At 38.2% G+C, this 21,775-nt stretch overlaps 1 protein-coding gene across 2 annotated transcripts; it reads right to left on the bottom strand.

Annotated features, from left to right (window-relative positions):
- Positions 1 to 1,031: 1,031 nt before the first annotated feature.
- On the bottom strand, positions 1,032 to 19,386 carry baiap2l1a (BAR/IMD domain containing adaptor protein 2 like 1a). Of its 2 annotated transcripts, none has more exons than XM_060860382.1 (14): positions 18,830 to 19,386; positions 17,144 to 17,219; positions 16,929 to 17,015; positions 10,039 to 10,100; positions 9,259 to 9,330; positions 8,629 to 8,763; positions 7,163 to 7,315; positions 6,601 to 6,756; positions 5,572 to 5,689; positions 5,214 to 5,424; positions 3,599 to 3,658; positions 3,308 to 3,446; positions 2,054 to 2,094; positions 1,032 to 1,977 (listed from the first exon to the last, which is right to left on the bottom strand). In XM_060860382.1, the coding sequence occupies exons 1-14, from the start codon at positions 18,878 to 18,880 to the stop codon at positions 1,905 to 1,907; spliced, it is 1,434 nt and encodes a 477-aa protein (XP_060716365.1). In that variant the 5' UTR covers positions 18,881 to 19,386; the 3' UTR covers positions 1,032 to 1,904. The 2 variants fall into 2 exon arrangements, with proteins under 2 accessions (XP_060716365.1, XP_060716373.1); XM_060860390.1 differs by having other exon boundaries at positions 5,214 to 5,421; positions 18,830 to 19,383.
- Between the last annotated feature and the right edge of the window lie 2,389 nt (positions 19,387 to 21,775).

Here is a 21,775-nt window from a genome sequence, read left to right as displayed (position 1 = left end):
TCTCCCTGATTGCGTGACCAGCTCTTGGAAGAGTCCTAGTGGTGCCAAACTTCTATTTGAGCATTTTGAAGGCTGCTGTGCTCTTGGGAACCTTAGGTGCAGCAGAAAGTTTTTAGGTAGCCTTCCCCAGGTTGGGCCTTGCAACAATCCTGTCTCTGAGCTCTGCAGGTTTTTGCTCTGATATGCATTGTCAGCTGTGAGACCTTTTATCGAGAGGTGTGTGCCTTTCCAAATCATGTCCCATGAATTTAATTTACCACAGTGGAACTCCTATCAAGGTGCAGAAACATCTCAGCAACAATCTAGAGAAATGGGAATGATCTGTGCTAAATTTACTTTTTGTATTTTTCCTACATTTGCAATCATTTCTAGAATTCTGTTTTCCTTTTGTTTTATATGGAACTGAGTGTATATTAAGGAAGAAAAAAAATAGTAGTATCAGGCTGCAATACAACAAAACTGAATGGAAATGATTTTTATATAAATATAAAAATCCCTTAAAAAATTCATCAACATGACTTATTTAGCCACAAGAGCACAAAGTTTGCAAACACAACCTATTATTTCCCTGCAATCAATATTTATATATTTGAATAGATTATTATTATTATTATTATTATTATTATTATTATTATGTATGACATTCATCCCTCTGGTACAGTTCCAGGAGTGTACAGTAGACTCTATGCCAGGGAAACTGTTCTGGTAGCCAAACACCGTAATAATACAACTTACTGCCTGATCCTTAAGTATGAGGACAGTGACAATTCCTAATTTCAACTCTGTAAACCAATCACATCTTGATCTCATCTCTAGATTTTAAATCTACTGTGGTGGTTAGAGAAGCAAAATTACAGAAACGTTTTGCTGTCCAAGTACTTATGGACCAGATAGTGTGTATGATTGTTCTGATCACTTGTCCGTGTGATCATGATAATAATAATAATAATAATAATAATAAAAAATGCATTATAGGCTATAATCATGAGACAGTTCAAAGCTGCACACAAAATAAATGTTGAGAAATAAAATCATATGAAAACCTATCCTTTATTCCAGTACTGCTTGACAGAAAATGGCACAAATAAATCAACAACAGAACAGAATAAAAAAGGGACCCCAATAATGTTAAAACTAGAGGAAAATAAAATATCCAACAATGATTAATACCATTCCCTATAAAAATGACATTTGTTAAATTAATATAAGAATACATTGGCCTAACTACACATCACAGACTGAACACGTTTTTTTTACATTGTATATTGAACTACGCTGATGTTTTCCCTGGTACACAGTCAACACCAAGCATGATTCCCTTTTAAGTTGAGAGAAATACACCACTGTGTTACATAAATGTGCTTTTATAGTTACCTCGTTCCAACGTGAAGACACTAAACATATTAGAAAATTTGTATTTTTTTTTAAATACAACACAAAGTTAACAGGAACCGATGTTACTACATACCATACAGAAAGAATATTGTATATTGTATATACCATTCTACTTAAATTGTGATATTCTGCAGTACATATTTAAACTTGCTCTTGAACAAGATGCGGCTTCCAACAAACAATTCTAGACAGGTTTACTAAGAACGGCCACGGTTTAACAGCTACAAAGACCAATATGGTCAAACAATGTGTTATATTGATAGAACATAAGAAAACACTTTAGGCTTTTGTATAAAGGAATTCAGTGGAACCTAAATTAAATGAAAAACGTAAACGTGATCATTAAAATCCATGCAATTCCATATGTTAACATGGGCTTGTGCAATTAAAATATAAAGCATTTATGATTAAGCCCTTTTAATTTTAAAACTGCAGCCGATAAAGATGCAAATGAAGAACCAAAATGAAAGTGAAGGCCAAATTGACATCAAGGATCATACTAGACAGCATTAAATGACTGGTGCCGATCTGTCGTTTGTTACTGTGGGCCGCAGCCTGACCGTGGAAAAGGGATTCCCACCTCTGAAAAAGAAACAGGGATTATTAGTAATGCAGAGGACAAAACTAAGGAAAGACACATTCTTAGTGCAATACTCACCCAAGAAATGGAGGCTTTGATGTGCCATTGGACAATGACGCCTGTTAAATAAAAACAACATAGCTACAGTATTAGTACTACTGGCAGTGTTTCCGTTGTGGTCCCTGGCTCAGTGAAGTCTAAGCAAAGCTTCCCTGTCGGACTGGTTGGATTGGAATATCAGCTCATTGTTCTTTGGTGCTGTTGAGAACAACTGATGCCAGGAGGCACAACAATATGCCATGATCTACAAATCATTTTACAAAAGGCAGTAAAGGATAAAACAAACTATGGTAAATTTTTAACATTTTTCTTTACATGTTTCAAGTGTTAGTTAACATGAGTGACTAAACATAATGCAGGTGCAAAGCGTCATCACTACTCAGATCATGTGCCTGATTATGTTCAGCTGAATTGCAAGTTAAGAAACCTGTTCAGGTCAGCTGGCTCCAAGGATTAGCCTTAAGAAACTTGGCTTTAGTGTGTCCATTAGGGGGCAGACTGATGCTATGCTCTCATACTCTGGCCCTACTAAGTACCCAACGATCTACATCTGCAGCCAACTGGCAACATAAAGTGGACTTTTTTGCACCTTGCATTTCCAGCTTTTATTCCTTTTCTCCCACAGCCAGGGAGTCAGGCTCAACTAAAGTACAGTACAGTACAGTACAGTAGAGGGAGAGTGCACATGGCACTGAAGTGTGTACTGGAAATGTTGATGTGCTGGAATCTAACACTCACCTCATTGTCCTTCCTCCTCCTATCCCCTCCCTTTGGTGTGTGTGTGTGTGCGCGCGCATGTGTGTGCGTGGACAAAACCAGGCAGGGAACATTTTTCACGTATGTTTTTTAAAAAAATATTTTTATTTCTCACAAAGGCACCAATGCAAAGGATTCCTCAAACCTTCACTTGTATACACAGAACAAAGGCCATGCAAGGGTTTGTCTTTGTTTCTTACTTTCCCTGTTCACATTATATTAGTTTTTATTCTGCAATCTAACACAGAACAGGACGTGCAGACTGACTTGTTGAAGCTGGCTTGTTGGGGAGCAGCACTGTGCACCTGCAGAGCAGACGCTAGGTTTCAGGTTCATCCCCAGAGGGAAACTTAACCTGCTGGAGTAGGACTGTCCCCTTCAAGTTTTTGGTTAAATATGTGGACCTCAGAGGACATTGTACCTTAAGCATTGAAAGAGGCATTCCCTGCCACCGTTTTCTAAACCAGACAGACTTAATAGAGGAAAGATGGACTGGAGTGTAGGTGTGGGTTATACCGTGCTCTGTGTTGAGGGGGTGGAGGGCTTCCTGAATGAGTCACCATAGTCAGGGGGAGGCAGAAACACAGGTTGCTCTTCCTCCTCATCCTCCTCCTCATCCTCTTCAGACTGCTTAGTGAGATCTGCCACATTCATGCTGTGCAAAGGGGATACACAGGTTGTATAAGCATAAATCACTCATTTCTTTTAAACCAAATGTTAAATGTCAAAAAGGTGCATACTTATAAATAAATGGAATTATGGTTATATTTATTTATTTTTTTAAACATATTTAAAGAAAAGACTCACAGTTTTGTCATCACAGACTCGCTGTAAGGTCTGCAATATGACGATGGAAACCAGCCTTTTCTGGGAAAAACAACAGTGATGGGTAAAAAAAAAAAGAAAACACCACCACACACACTCACACATGTTTCAAAAATACAATTTATAGCTGCGTAAATAGAAAGATGTAATCATTATTATCACGAACAAGCGAACAAGCTGTAGAGGTGCGTTTCTCCCAACGGTGGGAGACATGCATTAAGCCTTGGTTGCTTAGAAACTGTCTTATATAGAGAAAGTCAATCGTAACTTTGAACTAGAGTGCTTTAAAACCTACTTCAGTAATAACAAGACACAAAGACATTTCATTTCTCAAAACGGTAATGACAACATAATGGCTTCTGGGAGAAAAGTGTGGTCAAATTGTGATAAAGGGCAACTATGCCTAGACATGTGGTAGCCCCACTGCTCATTTCTACTGGTTCCTTTTTCAAAAAAGACACCAAAATAAGCACAAGTAATTACACCCATGTCTTGAGTGTGTAACAGCTTCAAAACATCTTCAATGGTGTGTTCGTAACCATTACAACTAATTCTTAATAGTGCTAAAGAGTGGATTTTAATAGAGCACAAACATGCTCTTGAAGTGTATATGGAATTTTTATCATCTTTAACTTAAAACTCACGTTCCATTATTATGGTATTTTACAAGACATAAGTCAAGCACAGCATTTTCAGCTCATCCGGAGGAGTATGGATTGTTCAGTCACATGTTGCTTGGACTTTCAAAAAATAAACACTTTTGTTCACCCAAAACTAGTGCGATCATTAGTTCGCAATGATCAGAATCCTGATCATTTGAAAATAAGGATTTATAAATGGAACTTCTTACGAACTGCACTGTGCACTTCTTACATACTGCTGTATGTAGCTGGGGTTTCCTCTACAAACCAAAGTACAGAGCTGAACAGAAACCTGAATGAAATGGAGCCATGAACTTTCACCTTTCAATTCGCACCTGCGTTTTCATTGTAACCTGGAGCTTCATTTCTGTGCCTTGTCCCTGTGACCAAATAAAGATGTTACTGTACCAGCAAATTTTACTACTGAATACCAGTGAATAAATGCGTGCCAAGTTTAAAACAGGCATTTATTAAAGTGGTGCTGATTGCAATGTATCAGAGCTTTAACTTTAGAGCTTCTTTTTTCAACCCTCCATTGGTCCTCTTTATTCACAGAGAACATAAACAAAAGACCTGAAAGAAACAGCATCTAATCTTTAGACTTTTATCATGAAGTTTGTTTGAAGCACACTTTGTGCTGAGTATAATAAAGAAGTTTAGACACTCTTACAAGATTGCAAGACTTATCACAAGTCATGTGATAAGTCAAGGCACCAGAACATTCATTTTATCTTTTGTATCTATTGGATCTTTGACATACCAAACATACCACACCAATATCTGTATGCATTTTAGAAGCGCAAAATTGACGATGTCCAACCAGTCTTTCCACTTCTTGTTTTTTGCCTCAACTGATCTTGCATAATACTTCTATACATAATGCATTCCATTTGCTCTGGAAAACCTCACTATGTATTGACACACACATACTAAGCTGATGTAAATGTTACACTTACTGCCCATTTCTATCCAGTTCCCCATAGATCCAACCATCCCTCTCTTCCTGAATCAGCAAAGTGATTATTTCTCCATCGTCGAAGCTGAGGAGGGACTCGTTGTTGCCTGCCGTATGTGGGAAAATGGTCTGCACTCGTGGCTTCTTTATTATGTGCATATCACTGGACACAGATGTGGATCTGGACATGCCATCGAGACTGTCTTGGTCTGCTGGTTTCAGATCAACATATTAATTAGTTCATTTCATTCTCATACAAATTCCAGTTACTTTATTAAATATGACAAACACATAAAAATGCAGTGGGAAAAGATGAGTCAAAGCAGCTCATTATAAAACAATTCAAGTCTCTGTCTTGCCTGAGTAAGGCTCTGGGGACACAGGGCTTCTGGGAATCTCCTGTAAGAACATATTTGCCAGTGGACTGGTCTGAGCCTTCAGTGGTGGGGCTGGAGGAGGAACCATGGGGTCAGAATTCTGAGGGCAAGAAAAAAATGAAGAGGAGACTGTGACAAAATTATAACCAAAGGTTTGTTGACACCTGACCACCACACCCTTCCCCATGACAGTCTTCCCCAAACTGCTGCTACAATATGCAAGCCCAGATGTATAGAATGTCTCTGAATGCTAGATCATTTCATTTTCTCTTCACTGAACTAAAGGGCCCAAACCTGTTCCAGAACAACAATGCCCTGTGCAAAACATGAGGCCCATGAAGACAACGTGTGCCAAGGTGAGAATAGAAAAACTCGAGTGGAACCCTGAACCTAAACCCACTGAAAACCTTTAGGATGAACTGAAGCATAGACTACACCCCCGGCCTGCTCACCAAACATCAGTGACTGATTTCACAAATATTCTTGTGTTTAAATAAACACAAAACCCCATTGCAATGCTCCTTAATCCAGTGGAAAGACTTTCAGGATAAATGGAGGTTATTAAAATAGCCAACAGAAGGTTCAAAAAGCCGGTGCATGATGGTCAGATGTACGATTCATAATCTGAAGCCCTCAATTTTTACAAAAATGTATTAAAACTTAAAACACTTGTTTTTCACCAGATAAACTAAAAGCATGAACCCATCAAGGAAAGTGTAGTGCACAAGACTCTGGTATGAAGAGGGCTGTAAAAATGAAGCAGCCCTGAAAGCTACAGAGACTGACCAATAGGGCTTTTAAAATAGTTTACAACTATAATTATATCAACAGATATAATTGTTGCCTACAAGGAAACAAACTTTACCTAGGTTTAATGCCTGAAAGAGCTACCTCACTCAAAAATGTTTGCTAACCAGTTTCATTTTATAAACATAGAACTATCTTAAAGAGAATATCCTGTTGAAATCCTGCTTAATCATTCTCCAATGTGAGCCCAGGACACAGACTCACCCTGTTATAATGCTCCAAGAGAGGTGAAGACTTGGGTGTGTTGGAGATCGGGGTGTGCATACCCTCAATCATGGTTATTATGGTGTCTGGCACCTGAAGGGCATCACTGCACTTGCTTTGCCAGCTGGGCAGCTTCAGGGACAGAATCTCCTTCGCCTGAGAATCACAATAGAAGACAAAGGAACAGGCAAAAGCCACACAGAAAGGTTTTAGTGGGACTGAGTGTATAACAGCCAGTTCACCATAACATTTGTCTAGCTTGCTTGGCAAGAAAAGTTATTTTTTTTTTATCTATATAAAACACAATGACTAAGGAATATTTCAACCAGTGTGTTTGTATAAAGTTCAATGACTCCTGATTATAAAATTGGGAGAAAAGAAACATAATTATTCAGAAATCTTTGGCTAGCACAATATGAGGCCTTGACATGGTTCTATATTTGTTTCAGTGGAAAACTACAGTTATTTCTACAGAGCTGCTAGAATAAAGCTGTGTTTACATAAAATGATTCATTAATGTTTCATAAATCTGAGAAGTCAATATAAAAGATAATTTGTTTACTTTGTCATGAAACTCTGCCATCTGATAGGAGAAGGTGCAGTGTTTGTCCACCAGGAAACAGAACCTCCTCTTCTCCTCCAGCAGTGCCTCCCTGCAGCCTTCTGCTATGAACTTTTGCATGTCTGTCTGCCGCGAGGAAATCGTCTCCATATACTAAAGACCAAAATTAAGTTTGGCAAATTATTAACAAACTTTGCTAGACGTTTTTTAAGTCACACACTGTGAGAATTCAGTGGAATCTACAATACTGCCATTAACTAGGCCCTGCATGGATATCTTTACGCCGCATCTCTCACCCCCAAATACTAACACAATCAGTATTCAGTGACTAATGATGTCTGTAGACAGAAGACCTCCACCACCCACTATGACTATTAAACTCCGTGAAGCTAAGCAGCAGATGAGAAGCAGATCTCCAGTGTTCGCAGGATTTCCCTTCCTATTATCTTGCTGTGGCCGAGTTGTCATAGTGACCAAGCAAGTGTCGATTTCAGCCTCGTCACAACCTTTTACCTCACGTCTACATGAAGGGAACCTCACAATATTGACCTCTGCTGTCTCTTTGTACTGATCAACCAGAAATACATTTGACATTCTGTAAATTTTAATAAAGAGTGGGTTGTTCATGGATAAAAAAAAACAACTATTAATAATCTAACAACTTTCTTAGCCTTGTAGAACAGATGCCCAGAGGGCTAAAAGAATGATGAGATACAGTAAACAACAAACTTTTTTTGAATCAGTTGAGTTATATCTTTACTAAATATAGCGACACTGTCTGCACTTCTTCGACTAAAAGTAGAAGCATTCTCCACAACAGCCAAACCTCGTCAGCTTCTTTACTGACGTCATATCTGTTGCCTGAGGGCAGTTAGCACTCCTTTAGAGAACAAATCCACCCATGCCACAGAGTTCCTGATGTCTGCAAACTGTAACTCAAGTTATGAGGTGTTTTTTTTTTTTTTTTTTAAAAACATGGCTATAATGTTTTACATAGAGGCACGCCTCATCCAGATTGGAGTACCGCATCTAAGTACAACAGTCACTTCACACAGTGAACTCAATAAAACGTCACTCACGGTGTCGTTCAACACTTTGCCAAGTCTTGTACTATGAATGGAGAACATTTTATGTAGTATAAAATAATTAATATGAAAGGTAGTGTAATAAGTAAGAAATATCCAGCCGTATTCTGAACCTCAGCTGTAATGACATGGCATTAAGGTCCAAGCAGAGTAATTGAAATAAATAAATAAAAAGACATTACTGAATGTGCTTCCTAATTTAAACCATCATCATCAGAGTCAGAGTGCATGATTACATGAGAGAAGGTGTACGCTTCAATAGGAAATTGTCAGCTTGGAGTATGGAGTCAATAAATGCTTCTTGAATATAAAAAGATTATTATGAAGAAAAAACTGACCAGTAAATAAATTAAAAAGAAAGAAAGAAAGAAAAAAGCTGACCTCATTTTGCTTCATGTCGTACTTGCTGGAATGCTTTCCCTGGCTTTTTCGCCGCAATTTCTTCAGATCTGCGTGTGTTTTGTCCAGTGAATCTTGCCTCAGTTTATGTTCTGACTGATATCTTTTGAATGTGGCCTGAGATAAAATCAGAGCACAATATCAGCAGAGTTGGTGTGGTACAGAATCTATTACCTTTATTTAATGCATGATACATTTTGGATTAATTTAGTACATTATTAATAGAATATTCTGCTCCAAAATACCAAAATGGAGCATATTTAATTTTATTCCATCAGCTTTAGAAAAGTCAAGAAATATAGAACTGGAGCCTTTCCTGTGCATGCGGTGAGAACACACAGGAACAGAACACAGATCTGTTCACACCTAGAGGTTATTGAGTGAAGCCAGTCCACCTACTGACATGTTTTGGTGAAGTACAAGGAAACCTAATACTCCTTGTATAGGAAACTCAGACGGACACCAGGAGAACATGAGAAGCTCCGCACAAACTATATCCTAAGCATTGGATCAAAGCTAGAGCTGTGAGGCAGCAAAGCGAGCTGCTGCTCAGCAACAAAACGGCAAACATTTTAGCAGTCTAATTACAGTTTCAGTGTGAAATCCACTTACGTTCATGTATTTGACGTCCATATCCGTTTTCCTCTCCAGTTCTGCGATTAGATCTCTATGGAACCTTTTGAACTGATAAGAGCAAAAATGGCCATCATGAGAAATTGTAAACAGTCCTAACACTAACATCAAAATTGTGCTGCATTCCATCCACTTAAATAATTTGAACAAGAAGCACATCTTATCTGTAGTTAAATATTCACCACCCTGCGAACGTGTGTAGCCCAGATAAACCGAGAGACACTTCTTAAAGAAATGCTGAAGGTTAGGAATGTCGAAATATTTAAATGGCCACATATGAAAACACACCACAGTGACAGGAAGCATCTGCAGCAGTGGAGGATTTGTAACGTAAAACTGTTTAATTGTCATACACTGTGCAGATTGCAGAATGTCATGATCTTAGAATAGATTAATTGTTTCTGTGACAAAAACTGGTTTTATAATTGGCTCGGAAAAATCTGTGCGTAGACCTTGACAGGTGCCATGCTAAAGGTAACATCAAAACATCATAGTTCACAGAAGTTACTGCTCACCAGTGCTTTCTCTATTGATGGACACGGTGAGGGGGAAAAAAAAATAGAAAGCGCTACCTCGGAAGACAGAATGTGCTATTTTGAGTGAAATGTGATTTTCAGTGTCATGTAAGTGTGTAGTTTGTGAACTGGGGTCTGGGTGGCACAGCAGGCACTAAAGTCAATGGCACAGCTGGAGAGAAAAAGAGAAAGAAGGCCAAAGAAAGAGAGAAGTAGATCTGTATTGTCACTCTGGCTTTCTTACAGACTCCTCCAGCTCCATCTGAACCTTCTTGTGCATGTCAGAAATCTCCACCAGGACCACCCCTGCAGACAGAAATGCCAGCTTAGTACCGCACATACACCTATTTGTAGTTATAACATTAGATCACTGGTAATTTATCCTAAAATAACAAATATATGAAATGCTTCAACGAAACAAGTACAAAAACCTGCTTTAAACGATTACTTTACACTTTATCAGGGTTCAGTGAGTGTTTTGTCAGCTTTCTAGCACTCATCTGACATTAGTCATATAACCTAAACCCCACAGCAAACAAATAGAGACAAGGGGCTACAGTGCGGTATGCATTAGCAGTGCTGGGCATGAACAATGATGCTCTAATAACAGCTACAACAACATTACCATGGAAAGGTCAGCACATTAAGCAGGTAAATGCTGCCTTTGTAGATAGAGGGACATAAGGACTGTTTTTTTACTGGATCTTCATGAACAAAGAAAAGCATGGATATATTCATCTTCCAAAGAAATAACATGCTTAAACATAGCTTTCTAGCATGAAAATCAAATAGGAGTGGGCAGATCTCTGTGTAGAAGGATATAAAGGTAAAGAGAAAAAGTTTAGCAAAGTTGAGGTGTGCATAATTAGCAAGGGGCATGCGTCCACGGATCCTCCATCAGCTTCTAGATTAGGTCCAGAATACCTGCCCTTCCTTCAACACCTTACTTTTATCTTCTAATTACTGGTTTTTAGGTGACACGCCGTCTCAGGTACTCGGACTTGGCCTTTGCTGGTGTAGTTACTGCAGTAGCAGCCCCCACTGCTGGCAAAAACACTCCAGTTTTTTTTTCTCTTTTCACCTTGTTCATTTGCTTATGTATTTAAATGTAAATACAAAAAGACCAGAATCCCTACATGTAACCCTATATAAATTTAAACCTGTTTTATAAAATAACAACAATGATTGATATTGATCCAACTCCATGTGGTCTTTGAGGACAACAACCTCCTAATCAATAAGCACTTGTCAGACCGAATCTGACTGTAGAGAGGAAATTATTCATAACAACACTCTCCGGTGTTTATAACAATTTATAAAATCACTCCATCCAGTGTCACCCAAATGAGGATGAGGTTCCCTTTTGAGTCTGGTTCCTCTCAAGGTTCCTCTCTCTTCCATCTAAGAGGTTATTTTTCCTCCCCTCAGGCTTACTCATACAAACAATATAAGGATAAATACAAACAATATAAGTATAAATATAAGCCGCATAATAATCTTGAATTTTTGTATATTGTTTGTATAATAAACTTTTGTATTTCTTATATTCTATAAAACCACTTTAAGGCAACGTCTATTGTTAAAAGCGCTATACAAATAAAATTGAATTGAAGATCACATTTAAGTATGTACGTAAAGCAGTAACTGTGTGTTATAAAAGATCTTAACAATGAACACAATTTGCCATGAATTATGCGTGCACACAGTTAATTTTTTTTATTTTAATAACAATTTATCATTTTTGTTCTAATTAAAAAAAATATCAATGCCCTTCACACCCTCATTAGATTCATTTTGCATGCACTTCAATCTTAAACCCTTCCCACCAGACCCAGTTTGTCTGTTCAATCAGTTTAACAGTATAAAGAGTCAGTGGTCCACGTCCATCTCTTACAATTCTATATTTGGGTTACATTATCAGCTCTTTGATATGTTCTGTGGTGATGTACTGTGTCTCATAACCACCTTTCAAAAAAGATGTGATGCGTGTGTAACAGATCCTGTCAAAATAAGATGAAAAGCATCTCCTGCTCTCTGGTGACTAATGTATGTGCGCACCACTGTCGTTTGTCTGATTAGCACTCTCTCAGTCCTGTCGCTCACTGCCAGACACAGACTGAAGCTCTACTCTGGGCTAATCCAACACCCGGCCCATTATTTCTCCCAGCAGTGCAAAACTCAGATCCTGAGAACAAGAGTAGAGCACAGACTGGCATGCTCAAACACACTTAATGGGGATGTTTACTGAGCAGGTAATAAAGGGTGCCTAAATTTCACCACTCTCAAGTGTATACTTATTTACCACAAAAAAAAAAAAAACACCTCCATCTCTCTAAAAAAAATAAATAAATAAATAAATAAAATCCCTTGTTTCAAAGGAGGATCAATACAAATAAGCATACCAATTTAGAGCAGCCATATGAGTAAACACCGCAAACCCTCTGTAAAGACAGCAGCAGGTGGTTCTACTCAGAGCTCAGTCTGTGTAAACACCATACAAATGCAGTCCTGGAAAAAAAAGAGAGTCTATGTATTTAACAAAGAGCGAACTCCATTTAAAAAGATTTCATACGTAACATGATTGTACAATGATTTTTTTATTCCGTGCTCACAGAAGAACTCTACAGGATCTGAAACATGCAAAATTCCTGCTCCTTGTAGAAACAGGCACCTAAAATGCCACATTAACATATCGCAACAAGTGGGGGGGTAAGGTCTGGTGGGCCAATCTCATTATCTACCACTTATTTCTGTGAGCTGAGGATGTGACCTGAGCCTATAAACCTGTTGAGCAACTGTGACCTTGAAAGCACTAGAAAGCCTGAAGCATTTGTTTCACTTTACTCTTTCGAAAATGTCACCCCAAGCACCTGAGTCTACATTCTCCAGGTGGAATCCCTGCTAAAATCTGGAAAGCTGCTCAGAGAATGAATCAACAAACATTGAGTAGAACCTTCTTGTCCTTCCACTGAGGAACCTACAAGAGCAGCAACAATAGATTAAACTATAGATTATACTGGAGATGTACAGTATGTCAGAATTGCAAAAGCCCTGAGCTTTCCACTCTTTAGGCATCCACTCTCCTCCCCTCTGGCAACAGGCAAATGAGTGTCCATATTGCTTGGGTCAGCATGACTCCTGAGGACAATGCCAAGGTGTATCTAGATTTGTTTAAAAGGCAGACTTAAGGCTGAGTGAAGCCTCAGGATTCAAGAGCTTTAGGTGAAAGAAACCCAGCTGAGAGCCAGATGGTCTATCCATCACCCAAAGGATAGCTACTTCTGACAAAAGCTATGACAAAGGAAACTTTGTACTCTCTTGTCTCTAAAGTTCCAAGAGAAAAAAAAAAAAGACTTACTCCATGTTTGGTTTGCATCATCTGCAGCACGAAAGAGTAGTTCTGCGGTCCTTAAGAGGAGTTCGATTCAAAGAAACCCCAGAGAAGTACGTGACTGAATGGGTGGAATTACGGTATTCTGAGTTAGACATCTTGTCAAGTTGGCCTGCATTCATCATGACAGTGTTATATATAAATAAAGACACTATTTTACTCTAGGCTCTTCCCCATATTATGACAAAGTCTATTGTGTCCTGTCTGCAATACAAGACCAAAAAGAAGAAAGAAAAGAAAGAAAGTTTTTGGGGTTGCTGGATATTATCATTGGTTTACATCATTATTCAGACCTCATCTGATCTCGATAAATAGGCAACAGAAACCTCACAGTGCAGGACTCTTAGTGCAAGCCACTGAGACAGAATGCTTGGCTATCCAGCTGGGTTTCCCTCACACTGTTACATTTGGGACATCCATTCAATCTCTGTTTGCAAAGATTTAGGGAAGAGCAGGAGGGCTCACAGATGATGTGTCATACCTGAACCTCATTATCTAACCAGTACTTACTATGTGTTTTGTTTTTTTTTGGGTGAATTTAGCTCTGTGTGTAGGGGAGTGAATCTTCAAAACCCACAGAGCAAATGCAACCTTGAGAAAGTTTTCTTTCGTCCCAAGTTTGGTAAGACTCCACTGCTAAATTTAACCCAAGTCTATTCACAGTACATATACTAAATACTGTATATTTATGACATTTCTATATCGGCTAAGCCATACAGAAATAACTTTCTCTTTATTACACAAGCTATAATACATGAAGACAGTAAATTAAATCATAAACCTGGCATTTCATGAGCCAGTTATAATTTAACACCTACTGGTTTTTTTCTCCCTAGTCTCACTGTGCAGCTGCCATAATGTATGTGGATGACACCATTTTCATTGTAAACCTGGCTAAAATGTTTGTACAAGTTGAGATACTGTGAGCTTCAAGTTCGCTTATGGTGCCTTGTTGCATGTTGTTGCTGCTCCTATAGTTCTGTATTAAAACTGCCATCATTTCCTTGAGCCTCATTTGGGTCATGAGCATGTTTTACCAAATTGCCAGTTCCTCATAGGTCTTAATAAATACTTTCTACTTTATTTGTGTATCCAAATGATAAACTATTGTGGAATGTACATAATCCAAAACTAGAAAGGGTTTGAGAAATGTGAGTTTTTGGGGCTAATGGGATCTTATTACAAGTTTGTCTCATTATTCAGATCACACCAGATTAGCACCAAACTCTCTGCAGGACCAGTGAGAAGAAGAGCTACAGTAGCAAGCTCTTGCAGAGAGTTTGCTGCTAATCTGGTGTGATCTGAATAATGAGACAAACCTGGATAATGAAGTTGCTTTTTTTCTGTTTTAGGGATTTTGTGATCAGGGTAAATGATAAGGATCAATGTGGCACACATGAACTTGTACTTTTTAGCAGACTGTTTTTTCCCCCTCACACATTAAAGAAAAACAGCAACGGCGGTCAATTGCAAATTCCACAGAGAGCCTTTGCTAACTTTCTTGTGCACAAATTAATGATACTAGCAAATATGCATCTTTCTGGGGTTCAGAAACAAACTGCCAACTCCTCAGAAACACTTGAGTATGTAATAGGTTTAAACACTGTATGCAATAGGTTTCTATATCGTCCCTCGGATAAGTTGTAGAAAATGAGTGAGAGTGAGTGAGTAAATGAAGTGGTTATTCTGTGCATTGCTACATGGAACCAACGCAAAAGTCATCACTGTGAAAATTTAAATCCACTTTGAAAAGGAAGAAGAAACATACGTCACTATATTTTTATATTCATTCTTTAACATGTGACAAGGAAGAACCCCTAGAAGAAACCAAGAGCTTTAACACAGTGATATTTTAAATAAACAACACACCCTCCAAGAGCCACCATTTCCTGATGTCTCGTCTATATATCCCGGTACTAAGGGTAACTTGTTGGCTTAAACTGTTAAATTGCCTTGTTGTGGAAGGTCACCAAATGTGTGAAATCAGGATGTTTTATGGCACAGTGGAAGTACATTCCCTCACCAGGAACTAATCAAACACATGTGAAAGCACTTTAGCCTTCTGTTAATAGCCAAAATTAAATCAATTACCAATTAGTTGCACCGTCTTGCCCATTATAGGGGGCGGTCTCTAAGATCTTAGCAATTACTAACACCCAAAATAACAAGCTGCTTCCAGATAAAAGGCCTCTAACTGACTCCTATTTCATATCTTAAGGAAAGCGTGCTGTTCGGAGACACTGACTGCCCCAAAAAATACTAATAAAAAACTTTGTGAATGCTGGAGGAACCATTAGCGATGCGAACATCTGAACAGCAGAAGTGTAGGACTGACAAACACAAGAGCACCTTAATTGGACAGTGCGTCCATGTGCAGCTTCAAACAGACCTTTTACAGGTTGAATCAAAAGCTCAAACTCTGGCACTAAACCAGTCCTGGAAGGCCATTATCAGTTTGTTCAAAGACACCTGATTCAACTCACTGTAACATTACCAGGTTAAGCAGAGAAATGACCTAATCAGGCTGACCTCTGGTTCTCTACAGCTGGATTTGTCCTACGCTTTTCGAAATAAGCACTACTATATAAACACTGCAGCAGTTTTAACCATCTACAACCTTATCTGAATTTCAATGTCTCTGGCCAACACAATCCACAGAGCTTTTCTTGTAGCTTTTGTCACATTCCGGTCCGACAGAGTTCCAGCGGCTCTTGCAGACCTCTACATCTGGAACTACGGTAATGGACTGTCACAAATAGCAATTAATCATGTGGAGCCATTTGCAAAAAACAAGAGTGGTGAAAGTGATGAGAGAATTACGTGGAATGGCCATGACACACAGAGAGAGAGAGAGAGAGAGAGAGAGAAAATATCCCCCCCCATCTTATTTCTGCAATTTATCTTCAGTGTTGGCAAACTAAATGTGAAAATGTTGCTACATCATACCTTGCAAAGTAAGACTATATGATCAGGTTCCCATTAAGATATAATAGTAATGACCTGTTAAAAACGGCCATTAATAACTACATTAAATAGATAACCTCTCACCTCTCTTTATAGAGACAGAGGGATGAGTCATGAGGGAGATCAGAGATTTCTGAGGCAGATGGAAGAAGATTAGAAAGATGGATTAAGGATGTGGAAGTGTGGGGTGGTCAAGCTCTCTCAGGTAGAGGCAAATGTTTGCTGCTGCACTTTGCTCCACAGAGAGAATGTACAACGTCTGGGGGTTGTTTGAGCTGTCTGATAGTGCCTCCAGTATCGAACACTGGGCTTGAGGTTGGCAGTGAATTACACTAGAACTCAGATATTTTGCAGGTGGCCATGAATCAAAACCAGAACACTAGAACACCCAAAACCCTGTTATTGACATCTGAATCGATACGCTACCAAAAGGATGGAGTTTCTTTTAACAACCTAAATAACAGAGAGTGAACCATGGTTGTTTACTCAACGAGTGTATCTCGCACTTATACGTCAGTGGCAGGCTGAGTTAAAATGCAATTATTACAATCTGCATAATCTGTGTTAATAAACTCACAGACTAGTGCTGAAAGACCTGCCATTTTCATCCCAAATTAATGTAGCTGCTTAGTCAGTGGCAATAAAAAACGAAGACAATTTGTACAAAACATTTTGATAGCAATATTCCAAACCAGCAGCAGTGAATCATCTACATTAGTACATAATCGGCCTCTTCCTCAGCGTCTATGGCCTACACAGACGCTGACCATGACACTTACCCAGCTCTCTGGAGACTGGTGACACAGCAGCGTTCTCTCCAATCTTTGAAACAGCATCAAAATACGTCTTTCCAGCAAGCGTCATCGCTGCAAGAGTGAACTATGTGTTTACTGATGCTCAGGTCTATATGTGATAACATTAAAACATGCACAAAAAAATATGCCCTTAAAAGTTTGCACAGATGACCCAACATATAGCACATCTAAATATTTACCAGTTACTGATTTTTCATAGTTCTTCCCCAGATTTACAAGATTGCGCAGTCCTGGGTTGAATTGCTCCATGACATTCTGTAGGAGAACACAGCAGAAAAAGCAGCATCAAAGATAATCAGTTCTTTTAGATTTTAATGACTGATGCAATTGACAACAAGACACGAATCTTTGGATTCAATCTGGTTTTCTTCCAGCACAAAACACCCTCTATCTGTAAGTAAAAGAACATTTCCGTCAACATTTTAATTAGGGGAATTCTTCAAGCACTTTACTATAATAACAGATAACACTGATAGCACATATTGATATGAATCCATCAAGCATTCACAAAATGTTTTATTGCGTACTGATAGGATCCTGTTCAATCTCAGATGCGCTTTAGTGTTTGTCTTGTGTTCTGTTTTTCTTTTCAGTAACCACAAGGTGTGATCCAATGAAAGTAAATATATGTGGTCCAATCATAAAGGTGAGTCACAACACAGCACATATTGCAGAATATCCACAATATTCTCCATTTCATAGGACCTTGGGAATTCAAAGTTGCTTAGTATTCTTCCATATACTGCCCAATTTGTATGCGATGTTCTTACTTTTCCTATAATTTTTTTAACTTTAAGAATTGCAGTAAAGTATAAAACCACTTTACCAACACAGCCAAAAAAGGTCATACGATTTAACAAAGTCATCTGGTCCAGGAGGGTTTGGTAGTCCAGTAAATAGCAATGAACTATTTATTTGATCAAATTATGATGTCAAAAATCTAGGACTGTGAATCATTTGCAATTCGTCAGATATGTTGATATTTCCCCTATAAACAGGTTTGCTCTGCTGTATTTCCGGGACCAGAGCTTGTTCCACACCCACTGAACCTTACTTTGATAAGTTTCAGTGTAGACGCTCTCTGGCATTCAAACATTCTGCTAAAATAAGCTTTATATTTAGAAGTTTGTGTATGTGTGTTGTTTTAGCTTGGCCCACGGGCATGCTGAGAAAGTACGACAAACAGGCATTAATTTACTAAGGAGTGGAGCAGAGTCCCATTTTTGGTGCCAATCAGCAGTTTATGGTCCTCATAAAAATAATATGTTGATATGTTTTTAAATTTAGTATCATACAAAGATGTTTAATCCTTAATATATGTTTTTATCCTTGTATACATGCATTTTAAAGAACCAGGTCTCCTGGTAAATAACTGACACGTTCCATTTTCAGTTCCTAAGGCACACACACCCATGGCAAAACAATGATGAGACAGGTATGCACCACACACACACACACACACACACACACACACACACACACACACACACACACACACACACCAGAACAAACTGGTTTCCTTACACAACCCCAACAACTCTTTTTTTTTTATATTCCACTAAAATCAGGAAACGCAAGAAACAAACATTTCTGCCCCTGAAAAAAAAAAAGATTATTATAAGAGTTCAGATGACGTCAGATCTATTAGATCAATTTTATAAGATAATAATAATAATAATAATAATAATAATAATAATAATAATAATAATAATAATAATAATTAACCATTATTAAAGTTAAACCTGATTCTGCGTCTCATCTCAGACAATATTCCTGAGTGGGGGGAAGAAAAAAAAACTTTTCCCAAAGACGAGATTTTCCCAATATTGCAGACTTTCTGACATTTTCTGCTGATGTGTATTTACCTTATAGGTGCTCTCAGTGAGCTTGTTTACGTCGTCCGGGTCTCGAGACATTTCAGCTGGGTGTTTGTTTGGGGAAGTAAACAAAAATATTCAAGAAGTCCAAATTCCAAAGAAGAGAAACTCAACGAGTTTTTAACGCTTCCTTCGGGTTTCCTCCAGGTGGTAAAACACTATAGAGCTTATTTCTAAAATAATAAAATCGACTCTTAGTAAAGAAGAAAACCTGCGCGAGCGGAGATGCCGATGAAAGCCTGAGCGCGAGAGGCAGCCGCACGCAGCGTGTCACAGGTCGCGTATGAAGAGGTAGGGTCCGTGACGTCACCCGCCGCTTTTGATGATGAATGAATTGACGGGTTTGGGCCAAACTCACGCAGGTGAACAGCTGATTCGTTTCATTTTAACGTGGAGTTTTATGGTGTCGAGAGGAATGTTGGGTCTCGCGCACAAATGGTCAACTTTCCGTCCCCAGGGTCCTCCTGCTCCCCTCTTTCACATCACCACTGAAATGATCATTATTACAGAGAGCTGCTGATATTATTGCACTTTATTCATAGCTAAGTTTTTTTTTACCTTGAGCAATGTTATGTTCGGAGAGTCCGTGGCATAAATAAAATACGATGTCGCGAGACGTTTTGATCACGGATAACGATGTAAATCCATATTTATAATAACCGTAGTTCAAATACGAGATCAAGATCAGATGTGTGCCTTAAAGCATACAAATAAAGTCGCAAGGAAACTGATGCATTTGTTTGTATTTGGCGCCACTTAATGGTCATCAAATTGATTGCACATGCAATTAATCTCTCTCTCTCTCTCTCTCTCTCTCTCTCTCTCTCTCTCTCTCTCTCTCTCTCTCTCTCTCTCTCTCTCTCTCTCTCTCTCTCTCTCTCTCTCTCTCTCTCTCTCTCTCTCTCTCTCTCTCTCATCAACCCCGGGGAAACAAATCAGTTTGTGCAAAACATCTGTACAGCAGGTTATTATAATTTAAAGATTTAAGAAACTGTTTAGAAACTGGAATTTTTATTTATTTATTTATTTTTCAGTTTGAGGTGATCAAATTAAAACGAATGATGCTCATACTGAAATTCCTGTTAACCGAGGCATATTGAAGGTTCTGGTATTAATTTCAACCAAGCAGAAGCCACACATGACAGCCTTGGTCTGTTGTATACAGTTAAAAAATGTATTTAATATTTTATATCTACTTTATATCTATGCATATTTTCTGTAAATCCATTTTTGAGACAACATCTGCTGTATAAATAAAATTGGACCAAATTGTTTATTTGAGGTTTTGGATTTTGGGCATCAAGGATTTGTATGAAGGGGCTGAAATATGATGCAATGAAATGTAATCCAAATGACAGAAATCCTTGGCCTTTTAGATCCTATTTTTTACAGTGTGGGCCTTACGATTAGTTACATTTAATACTGAATGAGATCCATTATTTAGGTTGAAGTAGACATTTATCTAAATAGATTTCAAGTATGTGATTCTTCTTGAGAGAAACTATTGTTTCTGTGATGCACTGTTCTAAGCACAGCAGTGACACTAATATGGTGATGTGTGTTGTGTTATACTGTAAGTGTTTACTAACAGTAAATCCACAATCCACAAATTGCTCCCCAGTCTATGTTTTGTTACCCAGTCCTTGCTAATTATAGCACAGGCTTCTGTAATAACCTTTATTACAGAGACACTCACCTGAATTAGAAACAGTTGTTAGGTATTTATGACCATCATGCTGCAGCAAAGAACAATGATGTATTTAATTTAGCCAGGAGCAAAATTAAATTGAGGGACAAAACCAGAGTGTGTGTACTAGTAAGCACAATAAAGGCCAACTCATTCACTTGAACTAATTTGTCCAGTACAATAACTGAGACATTATGGACAGGGCTGCAAAACTCATATTATTTATATTATTATAATTTAATAATTCTCTTTATTTTAATCCTTAATTCTCTTTCTCTTTTTATTTATTTACTCTGGGATGCCCTCAGAGCTTTTTGCAGCCATTTGAACAAGTCTTTCAAACCTTTCAATCCAACTCAGCTTAATTGGGTTAAATTTGCATGATTGAGCAGCCATTAAATTCCACATGGCACAGCTCTCTTCATCTATTAATACTGGGCTGATGAAGATGAAAATGTGTGGGTGATCTATGAGTCGATTCTGATTCACCATAAACTAGTCTAGTTGTGCAAACAAGCCAATAAACAACATGTCCCAGACATACGGACCTCACAAATATCTCCTATTAAACCTTTTTTTCTTCTTGATGCGGTCATTAAGCTTACTTTTCTATTGGTTCATTATCAAAAACCTGCATCATAAGTCTTCTCTTTGTCTCAGCTGTGAGTCAGCTGATTCTAATTTTCTTGTGACTCTTTGATTAGTACTGTCTAGTAGTACATTTTCATCACTGTCTCAGCAAGTCAGCCCCAGCATGAAACTTTAAAGTGTGTAGCACATATAAATAACTGTGATAACGTTGAATACTGAGATGATTAAGCGATATAGAGACAGGTACACAAATAATTGGATGTTGAGAAAGTCATTGATATTTTATCTGTCTGTGGCACTATACTGAAATTCACTAATATATATTTACATTTACATATAAGGCATTTGGCAGTCACCTTTGTCCAGAGTGACTTACAGAAGTGCTTTTGAATATGTCGATGTTGTTGATGATGATATGTGCTACATATGGGACCAAAGGTGAGTTGACATAAAAATAAAAAAAAATCATAAATTATACTGTAATTTTTAATACTTGACCTACCTGAATTCTGGAATCCACCTACCTGTTTTTGTTGAATGTTTTCCAAGGTCTTTTTCTTTGTTTTCTGTGGCCTTTTGATGTTCCTGAACTCACCAGTGCTTTCTTTCTTTTTACAATAATAGCCAAGCAGCCAATTACCCAATGACGTTTGGTC

The sequence above is a fragment of the Tachysurus vachellii genome, chromosome 2 (genome assembly GCF_030014155.1).
Source record: "Tachysurus vachellii isolate PV-2020 chromosome 2, HZAU_Pvac_v1, whole genome shotgun sequence".
NCBI classification, from domain to species: domain Eukaryota; kingdom Metazoa; phylum Chordata; class Actinopteri; order Siluriformes; family Bagridae; genus Tachysurus; species Tachysurus vachellii.
Note: the sequence above shows the minus strand (reverse complement) of the source record. Positions and strands in the feature narration are given on the sequence as shown.

Bases quoted from the DNA above. Each gene is read 5' to 3' on its own strand.
- baiap2l1a (XM_060860382.1), bottom strand. From the start codon at position 18,880: ATGTCTCGAGACCCGGACGACGTAAACAAGCTCACTGAGAGCACCTAT. The intron at 5,425-5,571 runs GCAAGACAGAGA...ATCTGAAACCAG, and splicing joins GTCCCCAGAGCCTTACTCAG to CAGACCAAGACAGTCTCGAT. The intron at 3,659-5,213 runs GTAAGTGTAACA...TGTTTTTCCCAG, and splicing joins GAACTGGATAGAAATGGGCA to AAAAGGCTGGTTTCCATCGT.